General features: G+C 45.0%; 1 protein-coding gene across 3 annotated transcripts in view; it reads right to left on the bottom strand.

Annotated features, from left to right (window-relative positions):
* Positions 1 to 21,701, bottom strand: part of TRPC4AP (transient receptor potential cation channel subfamily C member 4 associated protein) — a 561,565-nt gene extending 539,864 nt beyond the window's left edge. For 2 of the 3 annotated variants that reach the window (XM_069243893.1, XM_069243896.1), the window contains exon 1: positions 21,485 to 21,701. In XM_069243893.1, coding sequence (XP_069099994.1) covers positions 21,485 to 21,583 — 99 coding nt within the window. In that variant the 5' untranslated portion in view covers positions 21,584 to 21,701. The remainder of the gene's footprint in view (positions 1 to 21,484) is intronic. The other variant, XM_069243894.1, reaches the window with a different exon arrangement.
* Positions 21,702 to 23,191: the final 1,490 nt, after the last annotated feature.

Genomic DNA, 23,191 nt, shown 5'->3' with positions numbered 1-23,191 from the left:
AAGCCCCATATTACTGCTAAGTCCACAGCACTAATACCAAAACAATATGATCACAATAAAACAATTTGACTACTATGGTTACTTGCGGTTGAAGCAGTAGTACATTCACGAGCGCTGACAAGCAGTGCAATTATGGCAAGAGATTACATGTCAATAGTAATATAGAAAAAGGCCTAAACCTCATGGTAAAACCTGCACTACAGAACCAATAAATAAAAAATAATGCACACAGTCATTTCTGAAAACAGCAATGTGAGTCCCTAAAGTGCTGATGTGCTTGCCGTATTTCATCTCCAAGAGGATACTAATATCAAATGCAAACAACCATAAAAGAGCATAAAAACTCTATATATGGCAAAAGTCAATCATTATCACATTACCCTACAAAAGCTAATGGAGCAAGAGCAAAAGTGGTCACACAGACCAGTAGTCACTGCTCGCAGTGTCCTGAGTAAACATATTTAGTGCAGCATTAATACATTTAGTCAGCAAGACATTCAACATCATTTTATCAGGGTCTAAAGATGCAATTATAGCTTGCCAACACGAGCCGACACCCAGTTCATTCTTTTTGCCCTGCAGTATGAATCTGCCCTCCTTCAATAATGCTGGGCACAGGCATACCACAGGTTCAAGCGATTCTTCCGAGCAGCCACACCCCTGCAAGTCACTCCAGCCGCCGGCTTTCACAGCTAGGAAGATGTTTAAAAAAAGTCCAATCTCCCAACCTAAAGGCCATGAACTTCTCCTCCAAATAAATACTATAGGTACACTAAAAGTAGCTGGGTGGGGAAGCTGGATGATATGTGTTAAGTACTGCCCAAGCACGCCTCCACTTGGTGAGGAGGGCTCCAAATAAAAAGACCATAACCGCACACCTTTTTTGTAATACCAATTTTAAACAATAATTGGGATGGGTTAACAGTCCAAAGGCCTTCTACTTTCAATAATCGCTGGCAGTCTTAGAAAAAATTGGCAGTGTGACCACTTTATCCCACTGGAACTAACTTCAAGCTATAAAAATGACTCCAAACTGCCTACTCTTGCCCTCCGTAGCTTATGACACACATTGAGATAGTCACCAGTACTGGCTACCAGCTGATATAAAAGAGGCCAAATTCAAGCCAAACCTGGGCAGTAGATGATAATTTCGGCAGCCGGAAAACACTCAAGTAAATCTTGGTAACCAAATTCTTCAACAAACAGCCGTCCCTGCCCAGCTAAATCACCTGACCATATGTCAATGAGGGAGCGATCTTAGCTCTCATGACTTCCAGCAGCGGGGACTGACTTGCCCCACTAAGGGACTGAAATAATTTCAAAATGGACACCTGCAGAGCCAGTGCTTTTACCTCAACCTCTTTTCTCTGCTTCACAAAGCTGCCCCTGGCGTCAATATACACCCCTACTCACTTGTAGCATTGTTCTGAGATTATTTTGTTGCTGTCATAGTGCCAGCACTTCCCAGGTGCCTTTTTTGGCGGATAAAAAAACCACCTTTGTTTTTGACAGATTCACTTCCAAATTGTTGGAGGTGATTACTGATTAAGCAGCCGCTGAAGGCTTACCCTTGAGTGGCTGTCAATTGCCAAATCATTGACGTACAACAAGTGGCTGATCTGTGAACCACCAATCTTAGGGGGGGTGGGGAGGGGGGGGGGTGGCAGTTAGTAGCATCGAGTAGCATTGACAGATCCACAATGAAGAGATTGAAAAGCAGGGGAGCTAGCACACATACCTGCTTCACACAACAGGATGTGTGCGATTTTCCTCCAGAGTAAGTGGCAGTCTCCCAATTTAATGTGGACCCAAGTATCGGTGTGCAACTTGATTTTTGCCTCCAAGAGCATAGGGGGTTTTCCCCATTCTTGTAGTAGTCTGGCCCACAGGATCCCCCTTGGGACCCGATCAAACGCTGCCTTGAAGACCACAAAACAGCAATGCAGTACAGAGCATGATGTTGTTGCCTTGTCCATCAAAACAGATAGAGCCATTAAGTTGGTCAGTGTTCTGGATGCATTAATTAAACCCTGTTTGGCATATTGGAATTAGCCCCTTCAACTCAGCCAAAGCCCGCAAGTCCTCTAACAGGTGACTAGCATAATATTTGGCCTCATTCTCAAGTAGGGCTATTAGCATACAGTTGTTTGAGTCCGACCTTAAACCTCTTTTCTGTAGCGGATTACGGCACCATGCTATGACTCAGAAATTTTGGAACACTTCATGCAATAGCCGAAGAGATTTGTAAGCCGGTCCTCCCCCCAAAAATTGTATCCTGCTCAAACAACACTTGCAGCAGACCATTGGGACCTGGTGCCCCATCTCATTTTGCCATGTATATAATACACCAGAGATAGTGCAAAAGGGGTCTCATAGCACCAGACTGCAAATGCAAAGAATCTGAAGCTAAGGACAAGGAGTTGGTTGATGCTGCGATGGTACTCTGCCTGCACCTCCTTATGCAGTACATGATCTTCCATCTTACTTGCAGAAAAGTGGAAAACCAGATATTACGCCCACTCCCCTTCTGAGATATTGGCACAGCCTAACCCCTTCTGCCTGTTCGCTGATTTGTTGATTAGAGTCATTATGACAACTATTATCATGCCCTTTTGATTATGTTGCAAAATAATAAAGGTATAAATAAAGGTTTTTAATGTATATATCACAAAGAAGCAAGCTGTGATACTCCAATGGCAGCTTCTGTCTTCGGCACGTCCATGTATGCAAATCCTAGCAGACCGAACATGGAGGGCTGATCATAGACTATGTGCACCCTTTCTCCCCCCTCCAACCTTCTCTTAACATCCTGACATTGTTGCTGTACTTTCATCATGTTCATGCACACGGAAACACTAGTAGGCACACCACAGTGGACAGTCAGCGACTACGTACACCGTCTCCACACTTTTATAAAGTAATATTGACCACTGCGCGATTCCTTTATTAATAAACGCAATATTGACATGGGTCATCACATGTTTTACGAAGACACTTTCCAACATCATCTCTTCAGTGAGGCTTGTTTCCAAGTTTCCAATGGCCACAATACACTCTAAGATGGCCGTACTGTGAAACTTACATTCAACCATGCCTGCGCGTGGTAGGCTCACTTAGATTGGCCTATAGCCCTGCCCCGATCATCTCCATTGGCTGTTAGGAGACCTCTCCTTCTCACCAGCAGCCGCTTACATTACACCTGATGGCAATCATACCAAACAGCTGTCCTTTAAATAACAAGGGCTTGCTTCTGCTCGTTCACAATCTAGGCAAGCAGAGGAGGGTAGGTCTCTAGCACTCTCAATGCAGAAACCACATAAGTAAGGTTGGGATTGTTAATCTCTTGTTGCTACTACATTGTTTCTTACCTCCCACAGACTCATTTATTTACCGCATGTCTATATTATTAGGTTTCGCCTGCAAGCGTGCTTGCAAAATCTACTGTGAATAAAAAAATAAATACTTAAAAGGGATTTAGAACTAGCACCTTACTTACCTGAACTACCACTGGCTTATTCCAACGTCGCTTACATTTCCTTGCTTTTGATTGGTCTGTACCTCATCTGCTTTCACTTTCTGCCCTCTGCTGCTTGCCTGTCTCTGGACCAAGTACTCCTTCCGGTCACTGCCACTGCCTAATGGTCAGTGTCCTTTCCACTGACCATATACTTACAAAGGTACTTTTTTGTTTACTTCTACAGTATACAGGGCTGCATGAAGGACATCCCGGAGGTGCTCAGTCAAACTACATCAATCCCCCCTCCTACCAGGCCTTCTCCAATCATCCAAGCTTTTCTTTTTAATCCCCCCAACCACTCATGCTACATATTCTCTGTTTTGCCACTTTTCTCGCTTTTGTTTCAGAGCAAGAACCAGAACTTCTCTATTAAAGCTGGTTTGATGAAGCGGTCCAGTGAGAGGACGGATTAGGCACACAGCGAGCGCCTCCTTTGATGTTTGTGTGACTATAAGGGGACACTCCTGGGGCTAGTGGCCTTTAGGTATAGGACCTCCACAATGTAGTTCCTTGTTTCAGGTAGGCCCCATATCTCTCTACACCGTTCCACTCCTATTGAACGGAGCAGGTTTTCCTTGCATTGCATGACTTTGAGGGAATCCCAGGCTGTGAAGAATGCCCCTAGACCTTCCTTGACTCGCTGTAGAGGGCAAAAACATGTTGGCCATTTACTTTTAGATAGATGACCCAGTGAGTCCTTACTCTCACAGAGGTGTCCCATCCCTGTTCTTAATCACACCAGCAGACACCACTATTAAAAGTGTACTTTTACACAGGTGACTAAATGTTTTTATATTTACCCTAGTTCAGCTGGATCCCACCTTTTCCAGACAGTAAAAATTTACAAACTCCCTCCTGTTCTTTTAACGGTGAGGTTGAGTCCGCCCAGGTGGCATTGTCCTACCTGGGTGGGGCTAGGTGGTCAAATGATGAAGCATGACACTATATAGTGTGTGAGACCACCTAGTCCATAAAGGAAACACCCCCCACCATCACTACACGACCCTCCACATCAATGAAACACCATCTACCCATCAAGTGAGTTTAAGGAGCACCAGGGAACCTTCCCTTATGTGCAGCTCCTTATTATAAGTCAACCCCATACTCTTTTGTGTTTCTGATTATGTTTACCTACATTTTTCCTGCAGCCATTTGAAGCTGCTTTTCGTCTGCATTTTTTTTTCTGATTTGCATGCATTTCAAGCACCATCCGAAGCAGAGACTTGAACCCAGCTCCCTAAGTCCAAGGTCGACATTTCTGACCATTACGCCACATCGCTTCTATTATACATTGTACTGAGACACCGGAAAGGATCCTTATGGAATGGACTAGAAAGTACTTTGAACTATTTAACATTTTTGGAGAGAAAAAAAAGAAATACAGAAATTAATAATTTTAATGTTGAGCCAACACCAACTGGAACCAAGAACCCCAGCTCCAAGGTCGGCAGTTCTGGCCATTACGCCAGATCCTCTGTCCTGCCCCTGCTCTTCTGTTTTCAACCCAGCTTAACCACTTTAACTTCAGCTGTATGTGAACACTACATCCTCAGCTCTTATGCATTCATAAATAACATTACAGAGCAGCTAAGAGGCAAGCATTTCATATTTGCAAGTGACATTAAGAACGGTCAGTAGATATTCCAGGAATTATGGAACACGAGTAAAGCATTGTTTTAAAAACAACATAGCTGAGTACAAAGGCTTGCATGGGGTAGTAGTTTGGGTATTAAAGTTCAAACAAGGGATGACAGCCTGGCTTTAGTCTAAGAACTCGATGTGACAATATGAGAATGGGAGCAGTGAGGAGATCAGGGTGTGGAGTGAAGGATAAAGTTAGAGAAAGTTAGTTATGTCAGTACTGTGCATCTCTCAGGACAATGTCTTAAGTTTTGGAGCACATTTACAGAAAAAAAAACGGACAAAGATCAGATTTGGATAAAGAACAAGCATTGGCAAAGCCAATAGGTTTCACCTTTGGTTTTTCTCTTGCATTCTAGCTTACTATGTAACTGGATTATAAATATTAGAAAAGTTTATACTAATGTTTGTTTTAAATTTGATAAACCATTAATAGTTGTTTATGTTGTGATGTATGTTGAATTCATTTATTAATAATACTCTCTTAACATTAGCAGCTGTGCACCACTTCTGCTCTTGAACTATGGGGCTCTAGAGATTGATTCAAAGGGTACGGTCCTTCACTCAAACCGGAGGACAACCCATCACTTATAATACGCTGAATGTTTGCAATACAGACTTGATTTAGGTTGTTAGTCTCATGTGTGTCTATTTGCCTGACCTGCTGTGTGTGCTTGTGTGTCTACACTTTTTCACATTGTGGCAACTGATCAGCACCAACAATAGCATGAGCATGGCTACCTTTGGAGACACAATAATATAGTGTGCTGGAATGGCGGGCCTGATGACACACTAATATATATCAAATAATTTGTTTATCTTATATTACTCTTCTGCCTCTAGCTCTCTTTCAGGTTGAAGGATCGCTTTTAACTTTTGATCAAGGTATTTCCTTTTAGGGAAGTGCCTACACTATATATCACCTCTTAGGTGTGGGGTAGGGATTTGTTTTAAAAGGTCCTGAGGAAGCGCAGTGGCTCTGGCTTGGCCACTGGGCGCGAAACATGCCGACCTGACCACAAGCATTGATTTGGGCTATTTGGGTACAGTAGGCACTTGCAGTAGTCAGAGTTCAATTACTGTTTTTAATCATACCAAGAGAACCACTATATTAAAATTGAGTTTGGTATCCCTTAGGCAGTTTTATTCTCCTAGCACTTCAACTGTACACCTTCACTCAACCCCCACAAGGTTTCAATCAATCAATCAATCAATCATTCGCATATATAAAGCGCGCTACTCACCCATAAAGGGTCTCAAGGCGCTGGGGGGGGTCAGTGCTTGAAGAGCCAGGTCTTGAGCTGCCTTCTGAAGGAGAGGTGTTCAGGTATGGCGCGAAGGTGGCTGGGCAGAGAGTTCCAGGTCTTCGCTGCCAGGAAAGAGAAGGATCTTCCTCCGGCGGTGGCTTTGCGGATGCGGGGTACGCCTGCCAGGGCCTGTCCGGCGGATCGTAGAGTGCGCGGCGGAGTGTAGAAGGAGACGCGGTTGTTGATGAGTTTGGGTCCGAGGTTGTGAAGGGCTTTGTGTGCGTGGGTGAGAAGTCGGAAGGTGATCCTCTTGTTGACGGGGAGCCAATGGAGTTTTTTCAAGTGTCCTGAGATGTGGTGGTGGCGAGGGATGTCCAGGATGAGTCTTGCGGCAGCGTTCTGGATCCGTTGGAGTTTCCTCAGCAGCTTGGTGGTGATGCCCGCGTACAGGGTGTTCCCGTAGTCCAAGCGACTGGTGACGAGGGCGTGGGTGACAGTCTTCCTGGTGTCGGTGGGGATCCAGCGGAAGATCTTGCGGAGCATGCGTAGGGTGTTGAAGCATGCTGAGGTCACCGAGTTCACCTGTCTGGTCATGGTGAGGGATGAGTCCAGGATGAAGCCGAGGTTGCGTGCGTGGTCGGTGGGTTGGGGAGTGCTGCCTAGGGCGGGGGGCCACCAGGAGTCGTCCCATGCGGTGGGGGTGGGGCCGAGGATGAGGACCTCCGTCTTGTCGGCGTTCAGTTTCAGGCGGCTGTCTGTCATCCAGTTCGCCACTTCCTTCATTCCTTCATGAAATCTGGTCCTAGCTGAGGTGGGGTTGTTTGTGAGGGATAAGATGAGCTGGGTGTCGTCGGCGTATGATATTAGGTCGAGTCCGTGTTTGCGTGCGATGTTCGCCAGGGGGGTCATGTAGATGTTGAAGAGGTTTGAATGCCCTCACAGTCACTTTTCATCAACCAGCTAAAAAATAAAACAAAAAGATCTCCACTAAAGTGACCCTTCACAGGGCCTGGTTATGCCATTAATTGTGTTTGACCAATGACTTTGTGTTTCACCACTGTGCATATTAGTTGTTCGATGTTCATCAGTAGCAAATTACATGTTGTATTCAGTTTAGCTGAATACTGGCTTTAATGCGGCATTAGATATTACATTTTGTATTCAGTTTAGCTGCCTTATTGGCTTTATCGTGGAGTTCAACCTTGCAGTTGAGACACTGCAGATGAGCTGTGTTTTTCCACATGATAGACCAAGCTGTGTTTTTCGTATTGTGTTCACACCAAACCCTAGCGTGATAAAAGAGCGTATATATTTAGTGTTTTCCTTTCTACTCAGCCCTGGGAACAAGCGAGGTTTGGCTACTTGGCCACTATCCAGCTCTTGTTCTGTTCACACTCAGAGCCAGCATGTTTTAACTAAGGGGCCTGTTAGCATGCGTTTTACGGTGTCTCTGGGCAGCAGCAAGGGGGAATTTTCCAGGACTTTAGTCAGGAGCGGACATCAGCTGCCCGACCTCCCGATTGGGTGGAAAATCTTTCTCGCAGTTGAACAGGCGTCATCAACTTGCAAGCATGAGAAAGAGGACGAGCAGTGATAGGCCCTACCCTACGGTGATGAATTTTGACTTTTATTCTTTGCTTTGAAGTTATGCTATAATATAATCACAGGTATTTACTGTGTACATTGCAGTTGAGAAGTACTTTGATATATTTTTTCATTGCTGTCACTACTTTTAAACATGTGCTTCCAACCTACTTATCTCGTCTTTCAGGAACCTCTTGGTGAAGAAGTAATAATAAAACAAGAAGTGCATTCCAGAGAAGTTTTGTCAGCTCGGTCATAAGATAAGGAATGCAAGACAGGCCTATAGGGTAGTGCAGCGCTGGCACTACAAGAAGTGTGCCCCATGATCAAGCATGACAGCCTTTTGGATGTGTGAGGGCACCAAGAAATCATCATTAGGATTCCACAGATGTCGTCCACCTTCCTTCTCCCTTTGTTCTTCATTCTTTTTTCTTCCCCTACACGAACCGAACCTCCTTTCATTTATACGAATACTGGACCGTTATCTGCTCCTAGTCTCCCTCCTTCCTTCCTTTATTTGTAGTGCCTCTCATCATGTTTGCTAGTACTGCCTGAATAGATGAACTCTTCTGTAATGACTAGTCCACTCCTTCCACCTGGACTCGAGAAGGCTTTGGGATACTGAATCGAATGGCTTCTGATTTCTTTGTTTTGATCTTCAGGTGCACTTGCTGTGCATAGACGTTAAGGCAAGATGTATTTTCCTGCATATGCTGGTATGTTTGAGAGCAAGGCTAGATCATATGCACAGTAAAAGTCCTCCAGCGTACAGAATAAGGCCCTTCTGATGCTTGTTGCTCAGATGTGGGTCGCATAACCTAATCTGCGACTAGGTTGAAAAACAACAGTGACATCATGCATCACTGTCTGATACCAGTCTTGACTTCGAAGTTAAACTAGCTATATCTCACCTTGCAGATAAAATTATCACAGAAGCTCTAAAGGTGGAGAACTATCTGTTTCAGTATGCCACAGGCTCTCAGTACACACCAGAGGCTGTCACAGTGGATACTGCCTTTCTCAGAATCAATGAAGCTGATGTATACTTGTCTCTGCCACTCAGTGCACTGCTCTATGATGTTGCATAGCGTAAGGATCTGATCAGCACACCCTCTGCCCTCACATAACCCAGCCTGTTATTTTCCTAACTGCTTGTCCACGGCATCAATAATACGCCGCATAATGATTTTCATCAGGATTTTACTTTGGATTGACATAATAATGATTCCACATCACTTATTAAAAGTTGGTTAATGCTCCCTACTAGGAATCTTGATGATGATGCATTGATTTGAGTTATCTGGTACTTCCTTTCTCTCAGAAATCAATGTAAACTATGGTTGGTGTATTTTGCCAGATGTTTCAGGGTATGCCTTGAACATTTCTGCATTCAGGTTATCTTGGCCAGAAGCTTTTTCGTTCTTTACTGATCAAACAACAGTGACAACTTCTTATTAATATTGAAGACCTCCCCCTTTTCACCTCTACTGGCTGCCTCCTCTGCTTGGCTGGCAAGGTTATCTATGTACACCCACTTGTCTGCTCTTGTCTTTCTGTTGATTGCTCTGTTGCTGATATGTACTGTTGCTTGTACTTGTCTTGAAACATCTCAGATTTGGCCACCATGAGTTTCTTTTTTGTTGCCTTCCAGTCTTCAATAGCTTTCCATATGTCATGCCTTACCCATTCTTTTCTCTTCCTTCTCTTGGTTCCCAAGCATGTTTCACTGCCCTTGACATATACTGGAGAGACCTGTTCCAATTTCTTGTTGACCTGTCTGCAGCTGGCTCAGACTGATCTTCTGTGTCTGCCAGGAGTTAGAACCAGTTTCTGATTTTTAAGACAAAATGTCCGCTCTGTCTTGAGTCCTGTAGTTCTACCACATCAAAGTGCTGCTGTCTAGAAGTTGTGTGTGTTTTTCCTGAGCTTCAGCTTCTTAGGAGCAGTCACTAGATGGTGATAACTGACAACATTCACTTCCTTCCTCACTCTTGGCATCTTGCAGGGAGCATCTCCAGGTTCTGCTTGTATCATCAGGTGGTGTAGGAAAGTACCATCTTGCCTGGCATGTTACCCCCATATTTCACTGTATATATGTTATTTTAGTCTATGTGTCACTGGGAGCCTGCCAGGCAGGACCCCAGTGCTCATAAGTATGTGCCCTGTATGTGTTCCCTGTGTGATGCCTAACTGTCTCACTGAGGCTCTGCTAACCAGAACCTCAGTGGTTATGCTCTCTCTGCTTTCCAAATTTGTCACTAACAGGCTAGTGACTACATTTACCAATTCACATTGGCATACTGGTACACCCATATAATTCCCTAGTATATGGTAATGAGGTACCCAGAGTATTGGGGTTCCAAGAGATCCCTATGGGCTGCAGCATTTCTTTTGCCACCCATAGGGAGCTCTGACAATTCTTACACAGGCCTGCCACTGCAGCCTGCGTGAAATAACGGCCACGTTATTTCACAGCCATTTTCACTGCACATAAGTAACTTATAAGTCACCTATATGTCTAACCTTCACCTGGTGAAGGTTGGGTGCAAAGTTACTTAGTGTGTGGGCACCCTGGCACTAGCCAAGGTGCCCCCACATCGTTCAGGGCAAATTCCCCAGACTTTGTGAGTGCGGGGACACAATTACACACGTGCACTGTACATAGGTCACTACCTATGTACAGCGTCACAATGGTAACTCCGAACATGGCCATGTAACATGTCTAAGATCATGGAATTGTCACCCCAATGCCATTCTTTGAAAATAGGTGTGAAGCCTGGGGAGGAGTAGCCTCCCCCAGCCTCTGGAAATGCTTTGATGGGCACAGATGGTGCCCACCTCTGCATAAATCAGTCTACAGGCTTGGCCCAGGAAGGCAGAACAAAGGACTTCCTCAGAGAGAGGGTGTTACACCCTCTCCCTTTGGAAAAAGGTGTCAGGGCTGGAGAGGAGTAGCCTCCCCCCAGCCTCTGGAAATGCTTTGATGGGCACAGATGGTGGCCATCTCTGCATAAGCCAGTCTACACCGGTTCAGGGATCCCCCAGCCCTGCTCTGGCACGAAACTGGACAAAGGAAAGGGGAGTGACCACTCCCCTGACCTGCTCCTCCCAGGGGGAGGTGCCCAGAGCTCCTCCAGTGTGTCCCAGACCTCTGCCATCTTGGAAACAGAGGTGTTTGTGGCACACTGGACTGCTCTGAGTGGCCAGTGCCAGCAGGTGACGTCAGAGGCTCCTTCTGATAGGCTCGTACCTCTCTTGGTAGCCAAACCTCCTTTTCTGGCTATTTAGGGTCTCTGCTTTGGGGAATTCTTCAGATACCGAATGCAAGAGCTCCCCAGAGTTCCTCTGAATCTCCCTCTTCACCTTCTGCCAAAGGATCGACCGCTGACTGCTCAGGACGCCTGCAAAACCGCAACAAAGTAGCAAGACGACTACTAGCAACCTTGTATAGCTTCATCCTACCGGCTTTCGACTGTTTCCAGGTGGTGCATTTTCTGGGGGTAGCCTGCCTCCTCTCTGCACCAGGAGCTCTGAAGAAATCTCCAGTGGGACGACGGAATCTTCCCCCTGCAACTGCAGGCAACAAAAGACTGCATCACTGGCCCTCTGGGTCCCCTCTCAGCACTCCGAGTGTGGTCCATGGAACTCAGCAACTCTATCCCAGTGACTCCCACAGTCCAGTGACTCTTCAGTCCAAGTTTGGTGGAGTTAAGTCCTTGCCTCACCACGCTAGACTGCATTGCTGGGTACCGCGTGTTTTGCAGCTGCTCCGGCTCCTGTGCACTCTTCCAGGATTTCCTTCGTGCACAGCCAAGCCTGGGTCCCCGACACTCTAACCTGCAGTGCACAACCTTGTCCTCCGGCATCGTAGGACTCCCTTTTGTGACTTTGCGTGGACTCCGGTTCACTCTTCTTCCAAGTGCCTGTTCAGGTACTTCTGCGGGTGCTGCCTGCTTCTGTGAGGGCTCCCTGACTTGCTGTGGCCCCCTCTGTCTCCTCCTCCAAGTGGCAACATCCTGATTCCTCCTGGGCCACAGCAGCACCCAAAAACCTCTACTGCAACCCTTGCAGCTAGCAAGGCTTGTTTGCGGTCTTTCTGCGTGGCACCTCTGCAAGCTTCATCGCGACGTGGGACATCCATCCTCCAAAAGAGAAGTTCCTAGTCCTCTTCTTTCTTGCAGAACTCCAAGCTTCCGCCAACAGGTGGCAGCTTCCTTGCACCCTCAGCTGGCATTTCGTGGGCTCCTGCCCACTCTCGACACTGTCGCGACTATTGGACTTGGTCCCCTTGACTTACAGGTACCCAGGTCCAGAAATCCACTGTTGCATTGTTGGTGTTTGTTCTTCCTGCAGAATCCCCCTATCACGACTTCCGTGCTCTCTGGGGGCAGTAGGTGCACTCTACACCTATATTCAGGGTCTTGGGGTGGGCTATTTTTCTAACCCTCACTGTTTTCTTACAGTCCCAGCGACCCTCTACAAGCTCACATAGGTTTGGGGTCCATTTGTGGTTCGCATTCCACTTTTTGTTGTGTATATAAAACTTATCCTCATACTGAGGGTACTCTCTGAGATACTTTTGGCATATTGTCATAAAAATAAAGTACCTTTATTTTTTAGTAATTCTGTGTATTGTGTTATCTTATGATAATGTGCATATGACACCAGTGGTATAATAGGAGCTTTACATGTCTCCTAGTTCAGCCTAAGCTGCTTTGCCATAGCTACCTTCTATCAGCCTAAGCTGCTAGAAACACCTCTTCTACACTAATAAGGGATAACTGGACCTGGCACAAGGTGTAAGTACCTCTGGTACCCACTACAAGCCAGGCCAGCCTCCTACAGGTGGTCAATCTGTTTTTTTGTCTCTGCCACTGGGTGAGCACTAAATTAGTGCAGGAAAATGGCTCCTTGTTGCAGTTACCCCCCCTCCCCCCCAACACACTTTTTGCCCCATATTGATGCTGACTTGACTTAGAAGTGTGCTGGGACCCTGCTAACCAGGCCCAAGCACCAGTGTTCCTTCACTAAAAATGTACCATTGTTTCCACAATTGGCACACAGATAAGTCCCTTGTAAAAGGTACCTGTGGTACCAAGGGCCCTGTGACCAGGAAAGGTCACCAAGGGCTGCAGCATGTGTTGTGCTACCCCAAGGGACCCCTCACCTAACACATGCACATTGCAGATTGTGTGTGTTGGTGGGGAAAAAAAAAGGCAAAGTCGACATGGCATCCCCCTCAGGGTGCCATGCCCACAAAACACTGCCTGTGGCATGGGTAAGTCACCCTTCTAGCAGGCCTTAAAGCCCTAAGGCAGGGTACACTAGCCCACAGGTAAGGGCATAGCTGTGTAACCAATAAGCCCCTACACTAAGTCCATTCTTAGACATTGAAAGTACAGTGTGTTCATATTAAGTATATGGTCTGGGAGTTTGTCAAAACGAACTCCACAATCTCCATAGTGACTACACTGAATACTGGGAAGTTTGATAACAAACTTCTCAAAATAATAAACTCACACTGATGCCAGTGCTGTATTTATTACAAAATGCACACAAAGGGCATCCTATAGATGTCCCCTGTATTTTACCTAATCCTTCAGTGCAGAACTGACTGGTCTTTGCCAGCTTGCTACTGAAGGACGAGTTTATGACCTCCTGGGTTGAGAGCCTTTGTGCTCTCTGAGGCCAGAAACAAAGCCTGCACTGGGTGGAGGTGCTTCACACCTCCCCCCTGCAGGAACTGAAACACCTAGCGGTGAGCCTCCAAGGCTCAGGCTTCATGTTACAATGCCCCAGGGCACTCCAGCTAGTGGAGATGCCCCCCCCCCCCCCGGGACACAGCCCCCACTTTTGGCGCAAGTCTGGGGAGATAACGAGAAAAACAAGGAGGAGTCACCACCTCAGCCAGGTCCACCCCCAAGGTTACCAGAGCTGAAGTGACCCCCTCCTTGGAAAATCCTCCATCTGATTTTGGAGGATTTAGCCCAAGAGGGATAGGGATGTGCTCCCCTCCCCAAAGGGAGGGAGCTCAAGGAGGGTGTAGCCACCCTCAAGGACAGTAGCCATTGACTACTGCCATGTGACCCTAACACACACCTAAATTCGGTATTTAGGGGCGACTCTGAACCCAGGATCTCAGATTTGCTGATGACCTGACAAGAAGAAGGACCGCTGACCTGAAAGCCCCGCAGAGACTATAACTGACTTGGCCCCAGCCCTACCGGCCTGTCTCCAGACTCAAAGAACCTGCAACAGCGATGCAGCTAGCGGGACCAGCGACCTCTTCCGGCTCAGAGGACTGCCCTGCAACCCAAAGGACCAGGAAACTCCCAAGGACAGCGGCTCTGTCTGAACATCCAAGAAGAAACCATCTTTAAAGGGACTCCAGCCTCACTCCGGAAGCATGAGTTCCCCAACACTCTGCACCCGACGCCCCCCCCGGTGTCCAGAGAAACCAACACTGTAGCAAGGACCCCCAGGCGACTCCCATGACGTGGACACCCTGAGACAACCTGCCTGCACCCCACAGCGATGCCTGCAGAGAGAATCCAGAGGCTCCCCTGACCATGACTGCCCAGTAACAAAGAACCTGACGCCTGAAAGAAGCACTGCACCCGCAGCCCCCAGGCCCAAGAGAAACCAACTACCAGTGCAGGAGTTACCAGCAGGTGGCCCTCATCATTGCCCAGTCTGTGGCTGGCCCGAGAAGCCCCCTTGTGCCCTGCCTGCATCGCCAGAGTAACCCCCGGATCCCTCCATTGCTTTCAACGCAAATCCAGACACCTACTTTGCACACTGCACCCAGATGCCCCTGTGCCACTGAGGGTGTATTTTGTGTGCCTATTTGTGTCCCCCCGCCACTGCTCTACAAAACCCCCCTGGTCTGCTCCCCGAGGACACAGGTACTTATCTGCTACCAGACTGGAACCGGAGCACCCCTAGTCTCCATAGGTTATTTGGGCCCCTCTTTGACCTCTGCACCTGATCGGCCCTGTGTTGCTGGTGCTGGGTGTTTGAGGTTGACTTGAACCCCCAAAGGTGGGCAGTCTATGCCCCGGAGACTGAACTTGTAAGTGCTTTACTCACCCGCTAAACTAACTTGTACTTACCTCACCCAGGAACTGTTGATTTTTGCACTGTGTCCACTTTTAAAATAGTTTATTGTCATTTTTGTAAAACGGTGTACCTTACTGTTTTACTTCAAAGTTCCATTCTTGCCTATGCCAAGTACCTTACAATTCATGGATTTACTTGAATTCTGAATCTTGTAGTTCTAAAATAAATTAAGAAAATAATATTTTTCTATATAAAAACCTATTGGCCTGAAGTAAGTCTTTGAGTGTGTGTTCCCATTTATTGCCTGTGTGTATACAACAAATGCTTAACACTACCATCTGACAAGCCTACTGCTCGACCACACTACCACAAATAGAGCATTAGCATTATATATTTTTGCCACTATCAACCTCTAAGGGGAACCCTTGGACTCTGTGCACACTATCTCTCACTTTGTGATAGTATACACAGAGCCAACTTCCTACAGTTCAGTTATGAATATCAGGTAGGGAAAGAGAGTCCCTCCCATGACCAGATCATTGGTGGTGCAAAATTAATTCCAACAGTCTTTTTCCATTGTTGAGCAACCTTCCTTGCCCATAGCTCTGTCATGGTGTGTGTTGTCAATTCCCAATTCAGCATTCAAATCTCTCACCACAATCTTCAGATTGTGATTCAGCACAGCTTCAAGCTCAGCCCACACTTATTGGTAGAATTTGTCCTTGACTGTTTCTGATGTGTCATTTGTTGGAGCATAGCACTGGATAATGGGATGTTGATGTGTCTGCCTTTTAACCTATCTATCATGAGTCTGCTCTTGATTGGCTTTCCATTCAATTAGGCATTTCAAAGTCCCCTTGCTCAGGAAAATGGCTACTTGTTTGTGATGTTGGTCATTGTCCCCTTCAATAGTACTGTCTCTCCTATTGTGGATCCATCCTGCCAGATCTGGACCACCTACTTTCACTGACATACAGGAGGTGTAGGTTGTAGCGACTCATCTCACAATACTTGAGCCACCTCTCATGTGTCATACATAGCTTGTACGTTCCAGAATCTATTACTGGTCTTGCACTTGCCACTTAGAACCTCTGTTGGTAACTATCAAGTTAGGAACAACGTTGGTCATAACTCCGTAGAGGTTTGTGTTTACAAAACCTTTATAACTTATGTGAAAAACACACACACACACAGGTTAAGCGAAGATCTACTTACAAAATAATTGAATATTTCCAGTTATGGTAGCTAACTAGAGCTCGCATAACAGAAGAGTAAACCAATATCTCACTCACACTAAATGCAATGATTAGGATCTCAAAAAGTCTAGAATAAAGAGGATTTTGAACTACATCTTACAACTTACACACAGAGCTCAGGCTGCATGCTTATTTGTATAAGTCAATCTTAATTTTAAGGTAACATATCAACTCACTATTGAAATCACTTACGACTTTTGTGAAGTTATCGGTTTCATCAAGGGGGACATGGTTAATGGTGTATGAACTACGGTTAGCATGGCAAGGGAGTGATGTTTCCAACTAACAAAACCATGGAAATCACGGATTATAGTTATCACAAGTAACTACAACTCATTCCCTAAAGTAACTATAACTCGCACAATTGCAATGCACTGCTTGTACCTTCACATATTACATCACTCATGACACGATCAATGAATGCATTGATAACATCCCTTTTGACATCAATGTGAGTGAAAAGGCCGTGCGATATAGTTACATCATCATCCTCATCATGAAACTATTTGAATAAAATTCAGATAATCATAAAAGTACATACAATAAGATAAAATGACTTAAAAAGCTTCATATGTATACTAATCACTCAGTTTCAACAACGCAAATACATTGAAAAAAAAAAAGATAAAACCTACAGTCAGACATACTTCATCATCAGGTAATAATTGTAGAAACCATAATGCAAGTAAGCCTCTTGACTTGAAAAGCGGAATTAAAAAAAACTTTTAAACACAAGACATAAAACCTACAACAACAAAAACAGGTAAATATAGCAGTGTCTGTTTAGAGGTCTACAGGGGAGGACAAATGGCAATTATTATTAGTTGTATACTGGCCCAGGGAAAGCCCAACGAAAAGCAAACTGTGTCTGACCTAAACACCAAGGCACACTCCCGGTAGCTAGTATTCAGCAAAAGGTAAGGCTTGGTAAAAGGTGAAGTTTTAAGCAGTAAGTACTCTCTTTGATGCTAATTTTTTAGGGCCAGATGTAGCAAAGGTTTTCACCCATTCTGTGTCTATGGGAAAAAGTGTTCGTACATATGGCCCCTAGCTGCTTGTGACATATATAATGGGAACTACCTGGGGGGACAGAGTGTAAGCACCGGCAAAAACGCTCTTCAGTTTTTAAGGCCATAGTGTTCATGTATCCCACAAAGATCAGGGCCATAAGTTGCGGCAGGCAGGCATTCTGTTTTATAAAAGGCAATAAGGGTTTCCCACCCAGTGATGGGGTAAGACTGAATAATGGCCCAACTGACTGCGATAACCTGTCTCCTGCCAGAATTATTGATATGCCAACGTTGGCTGCTGTCAAAGATGACCCCTAAATAAGGGAAGCTGGAAACTCTCAATAACTAATTCCCCTTGACGGAGATGGAACTATTGTAAATGTTATTGCTAGTACCACAAACTATAGAAAGTGACATTGAATAATTAAATATTCAAGTCCGTGTCAGTCAAAGAAACTGGAAACTGATACAAGTTTAATTAGACTAATAGGAGTGTGTGCCAGCAATACACGCATCGTCACCGTACAACATTGGTGCTGCCACAAAATTTATGATAGGCACCATCAAGACCATGCTCCACTAATACTACCCTTAAATTATTGAAGTGATGTATAATATGAACAGCAGGGGTGCAAGGATACAACCCTTGCGAACCCCTTGCTCCAAGGTAAATGGGTTGGTGCATTCTCCCAAAGGTCCAAACCTACCTCGGGCAATCATATCATTATGTAATACAGCTAGGAAATTAACCAAAAGGTGGATTCATCCCCATATGAATTAACATCAGCCATAGCTTCGACCAATTAACCTAGTCGAAAATACTTGAGAAGTCAACTAAGGCAAGGTACAACGGGAAATACCTAGCAAAAGTGTGTTTACTAATAATGAGATACAAATTTAGGCACTGCTCCATTGTACCTAGTCCCTCTCTGAACACGTTGGCAGGTGCCAAGTATGCCCTGCTCCTTAGTACAGAGCTTGAGCCTGTTAAAATTAACCCTAATACTTTTACAGTAGAATCTAATGGTGACATGGGACCGAACAGTGTGGGTCTGTACGATTACCTTTTATGAAGATAGGGACAATTAATTAATTTGGCCATATGCCAGATAAATTCTTACTGCTTAAGTTGTTAAAAATATTAGTGAGCAAAGAGGCCCATCAGTTGCCATTAAATCTAAAAATGTCAAGTGGGATGACATCCGACCTCAGAGCCTTCTTGAAGGGGCAACAGAGGGCAGACATCTTACAATTGTACCTCTAGAATAAAAAAAAAAGCTCATTACCTCCAAAATGGTTCCTCTGGTGTGTGGCAGTGGACGGCATGGAATACATTCTAAAGAAATAGTCAACCTGTTGCTCAGCAGATATATGGAAGGTTAATGCTAATCATTTGGGAGTGCCAATGTCTCACTGAATTAACTACCTAGCCTGTAGATAAAGACGGATTTTAAAGCGACTAAGGGCCAGATGTAGCAAACAGTTTGCGAGTCGCAAACGGCGAAAATCGCCGTTTGCGAGTCGCAAACGTGTGTTTGCTATGCAGAAATGCATTTTGCGAGTCGGAACCGACTCGCAAAATGCATTTCCGACTCGCAAATAGGAAGGGGTGTTCCCTTCCTATTTGCGACTCGCAGTGGTATGCAATTCCATTTGCGACCGTGGAGTCGCAGTTACCATCCACTTGAAGTGGATGGTAACCCACTCGCAAACTGGACGGGGTCCCCACGGGACCCCTTCCTCTTTGTGAGTGGACCCAAAAATATTTTTTCAGAGCAGGCAGTGGTCCAAGGGACCACTACCTGCCCTGAAAAAATCCGAAACTAAAACTAAAGGTTTCGGTTTTTTTTTCTAAGTGCAGCTCGTTTTCCTTTAAGGAAAACGGGCTACACTTGAAAAGAAAAAAAAAAAAAAAAAAGAGAACTTTATTTAAAAGCAGTCACGGACATGGAGGTCTGCTGTTCCCAGCAGGCCTCCATCCCCGTGAGTGCCCATAGTCACTATGGGGGCGCAAATTGCGACGCACCCCATTAATATTAATGAGGTGGGTCTTTGTGACCCCATAGCGACTCGCAGACGGTGTCTGAGACACCGTTCTGCATAGCAATTCGCTCGGACTCACAAATTGCAAGTCGCAATTTGCCGTCTTCCTACATCTGGCCCTAAGTTTCAACGTGACCAGGATGCCTTAAAAGGCTTTAGATAGGGTTCTTCAGTTTCCATGGAATACACAGGTTATGGGTGTAGACAATTAGGTGCCTTGAAAGGACTGAATCGCCTTTCCAAGGGAGACTGCAAGACCGCCATCAAAGGGTTACGGTCACTAAAATGGACGTTTAAAGTATCACAAGGTACCAATCAATACAAAAGAACCATAGCGAAGAACACCAGTCACAGTTTGCAGCAACAAGAAGGGGCTTCTTCGAGCACAGGCTCCCAGCCTGCCCGGCGGCAAATCCCGACACTCAGGATTGGCTGGAAGCGCCCCTGTGCAGGCTCTCTCAAGCCCGGAAACACAGCTGCCAGGCTTGAAAGAGCCTACTGCGCATATGTGTTTGGCTGGCCGAGACAACCAGCCAATCATACATGAACAGTGTGTGGGGTGGTGGGGGGGGGGGGGGGTTGCTGAGCTCTCCCCCTCACTAATCGTCACCCCCATGGCCCGCCCCTTTAAAAGAAAAGGATAATAAACAAAGTGTATTATCCTTTTCTTTTAGAGGTTTTGGAGGCAGGGGGGCAACGCTCTTCCGCCCTAATGGAGGAGCCTCCCCTGAAGAACACAATCAATAACGGACGCAAAGACCCCGCCAAAGAAGGTAGAAATAAAAGATTCAAATGAATCGTGCCTTTTATGTACTTTAACTCTCTGTTTCTATGACAGACACTGACTAACTTAGTAAGTTGAATATAGTCGAATAATACGTCTTGAGACAGTTGAGCATTAAAATGTTTACAAATGATCCGCTCAGTACAGAGCCCTAGAAGAAAACCTGTGGGATACAAGAATATTCTCTATTAAAGTAAACAAGGTGATTACTTTGGGAAATTAGTATAACGGTAGAATTTCATTGGTTTTGTTAGTTTAAGATGTTATGTTTTAACTGTGTATATACACACATATCTTCCCCACCAAACAGGAAGGAGCAGCCCAAACGAGACCACTCTGCTTCGAAAAACGCTTATTGCTGGCAAGAAGAGATGACGCATTTCGACCCAAGGGTCTTGTTCACATAACCTCCTTTGCTCAAAGAAGTGCTTACACAGTTTCCCCAAGTGGTTAGAATTTCCCTATGGAAACCAATTACTTCCGGTTTACAGAATATCCCAAAAATGCATAAAGATGTAGATAGTGCAATGTGGAAAACTTAAGTAAGATCAAAAGGTGGAGGAAAAAAAATATCTAATAAAAAAATCCGTTTTCATTCTTAACCAGATATTACTATTAATAAGAGTCCTTCACATAATGACTTTAACAACATACAGGGGCTGCTATATAAAAAAAAAAAAAAGAGAAAACTGATATGACAATAACCAATTCATTCACAAAGTGACGCTAAACATCACTGATAATTACATTAAGATGTCATACTATTAATAAGCATACAAAATGGCAAACATTAAAAGGTGGTGAACTCTGTGGTCAACGAGTGCCAAAGTTTAAGACTCTCAAAAAGACCTTTCTTATTTATTTGTCCGCTACAACGTTCCCGAAAATGCACAAATGTGGCTCTAATAAATGTTACTAAAAATAACAGCTACCAAATATTAACTAAAAAAAACACAGCAGATTTTTATGCATTTAATAAAGCAATCTATTAATCATGTTTGTTCTGACAAAACAACAGTTATGAAAACTGAACTATTAGAAACACTAATAAGCATAAAAATAATGCCCAAAGAACGGGCCAATGGTTAAAGCTTTATGAATAATACTAGATTGTTGATAAATAACAAAAGTACAATAACAACAGCAGCGCCAGAACAGTGATAATGTTAACAGTGAATACTTGTTAGCTCAAAGTTTTTCCAGGTTTGCAATTCCTTGCGTCTTGATCTTCTACCCACAGACATCAAGTGGTCCGGTTTCTTCCTGGTTTCAGTGCGGCCTAGCCCAGTGGGCATTCCATGGCCACTCTCGGCCCACATTTCTCACTTGGCCCAGCTTCTTACCTGCGCTCCTCGGGTCAGCCCACGACCCATCACCTGCCCGCGCCTGATCTGTGCCACGACGTTGCGAGTGAGGCGACCTCGGTCGGACGCGGTGGCCATTGCGCCCCTAGAACAGCAGTGCGGATCAAAACAGCCAGGGGCGGCCAAGAGTATAGACAGGCAGGGAGACACCGCTCAGCAGCGACAGGCGAGGTCGCACACAAACCGTAGACACGTAACAGCACGTACCAACGTCAGCGGTTCGGTGTGGTATCATGGGAAATGTAGTAGAGGACGGAGAAGGGTGTTGGAGCCCAAGTCTGTCATGTGACACGTGTAACTAGGGCATGTGCCACAACTCGTTACATATGCCGCAGCATGTCACAGATTACTGAAATGCTCTTTTATGATTAATTGTAGATAGTGATAGCGGGTGATTTCCAAAGGTTCTCTTTCACTTGCGGAAAATAAATAAAGAGAAAAATAATACAAAAACAAGCTTTTCGAGGCAGTTTTATGGATGGTGTTCATTGGCTAAATGGTTTTTTTATCATAGAGAAGGTGTAGACCTCCTATATCCATTTCCATGGTAATTTTCTTCCATATGCCACCAATTCACAGTTTCTTTTCATACTCATAAACAAATAACTCTTCTGCTCATTTACTTTAGCAGTGGCCCCATGCATTTCTTTTTCTTCCACAGACTGACTCTATCTCTCATTCCACAAATTAAAGGATTTCTTTCACAATAAACCTTGCCCCACCCCCACATGCCACAGCATGTCACAAATTTCTGACATGCACAGGTATGATTAAATGGGCCTCACATCGCCCAGACACTTCTAGGTGGTGATTTACAAAGGGATCTCTGTCATTTGGGTAAACTAAAAAAGAAATTGAGAAACAATATAAAAAAATGATTTTGAGGGAGTGTGGTTTGAACTCTTGTCAAAAGCATGGGTTCAGCCACCACGTCATTCATTCTGCTTAATGAAAGAAATTGCAAAATGCCCTTGTAGCATAAAAAGAGGATGAAAGTTCTTCCTCTAGTTCTATGGTTATTTTTCTTTCACATGCCACAAAAATCACAGTTGCTTTTCATTCCATGAGAGGACCGGAGGCTCGATTATGCTTAGTTCTTTCTTCATTCAAACTCACAGCAGCAAAATAAAAGAACTACAAATCTCATGAATCCATTCCAAAGATCATATAACATGTGACTCAAACAGTCCAATCACAGTGTCCTAAACCCTATAACATCCTAGGACATTTTCATCTTGACCCCTTTCTTTGCTGCTCATGGCAGCTTCAGTTAAGTGCTCAGATGTCTTAGTAGAGGATACTGTGATTTTTTTTTTTGTGGCAGTGCTATTGTTGAGGTGCGCGTATGCACCACTGCGCGCTTCTGGACCGACTCAGAGACAGTCGGAATGGTTTGTGCTGCGTCCTCGGGCGGGTTTTGCCACCATGAGGTACACAGCGCAGCAGTTAATCAGTCTCTGACCGAACAGGGTTCGATTAGTAGGGTCTGGAGAGAAGCCATTTCGTGGTCGTGAGAGCGCATCTTTCAGTTTCTTCAAACGGTCACTGGGCGTTTATACAGCTTAGCTCTTTAAGGTTTTTTGGTCCTAAAAAGTGTGGAATTTTTTCAGATCTTTGTCCCAAATAGGTTCCTCTGTAAGATTAATTTGAGGATAATCTCCAACTTGCAGAGCATTTAGGTTCTGG

This window comes from Pleurodeles waltl, chromosome 7 (assembly GCF_031143425.1).
Source record: "Pleurodeles waltl isolate 20211129_DDA chromosome 7, aPleWal1.hap1.20221129, whole genome shotgun sequence".
NCBI lineage: Eukaryota > Metazoa > Chordata > Amphibia > Caudata > Salamandridae > Pleurodeles > Pleurodeles waltl.
Note: the sequence above shows the minus strand (reverse complement) of the source record. Positions and strands in the feature narration are given on the sequence as shown.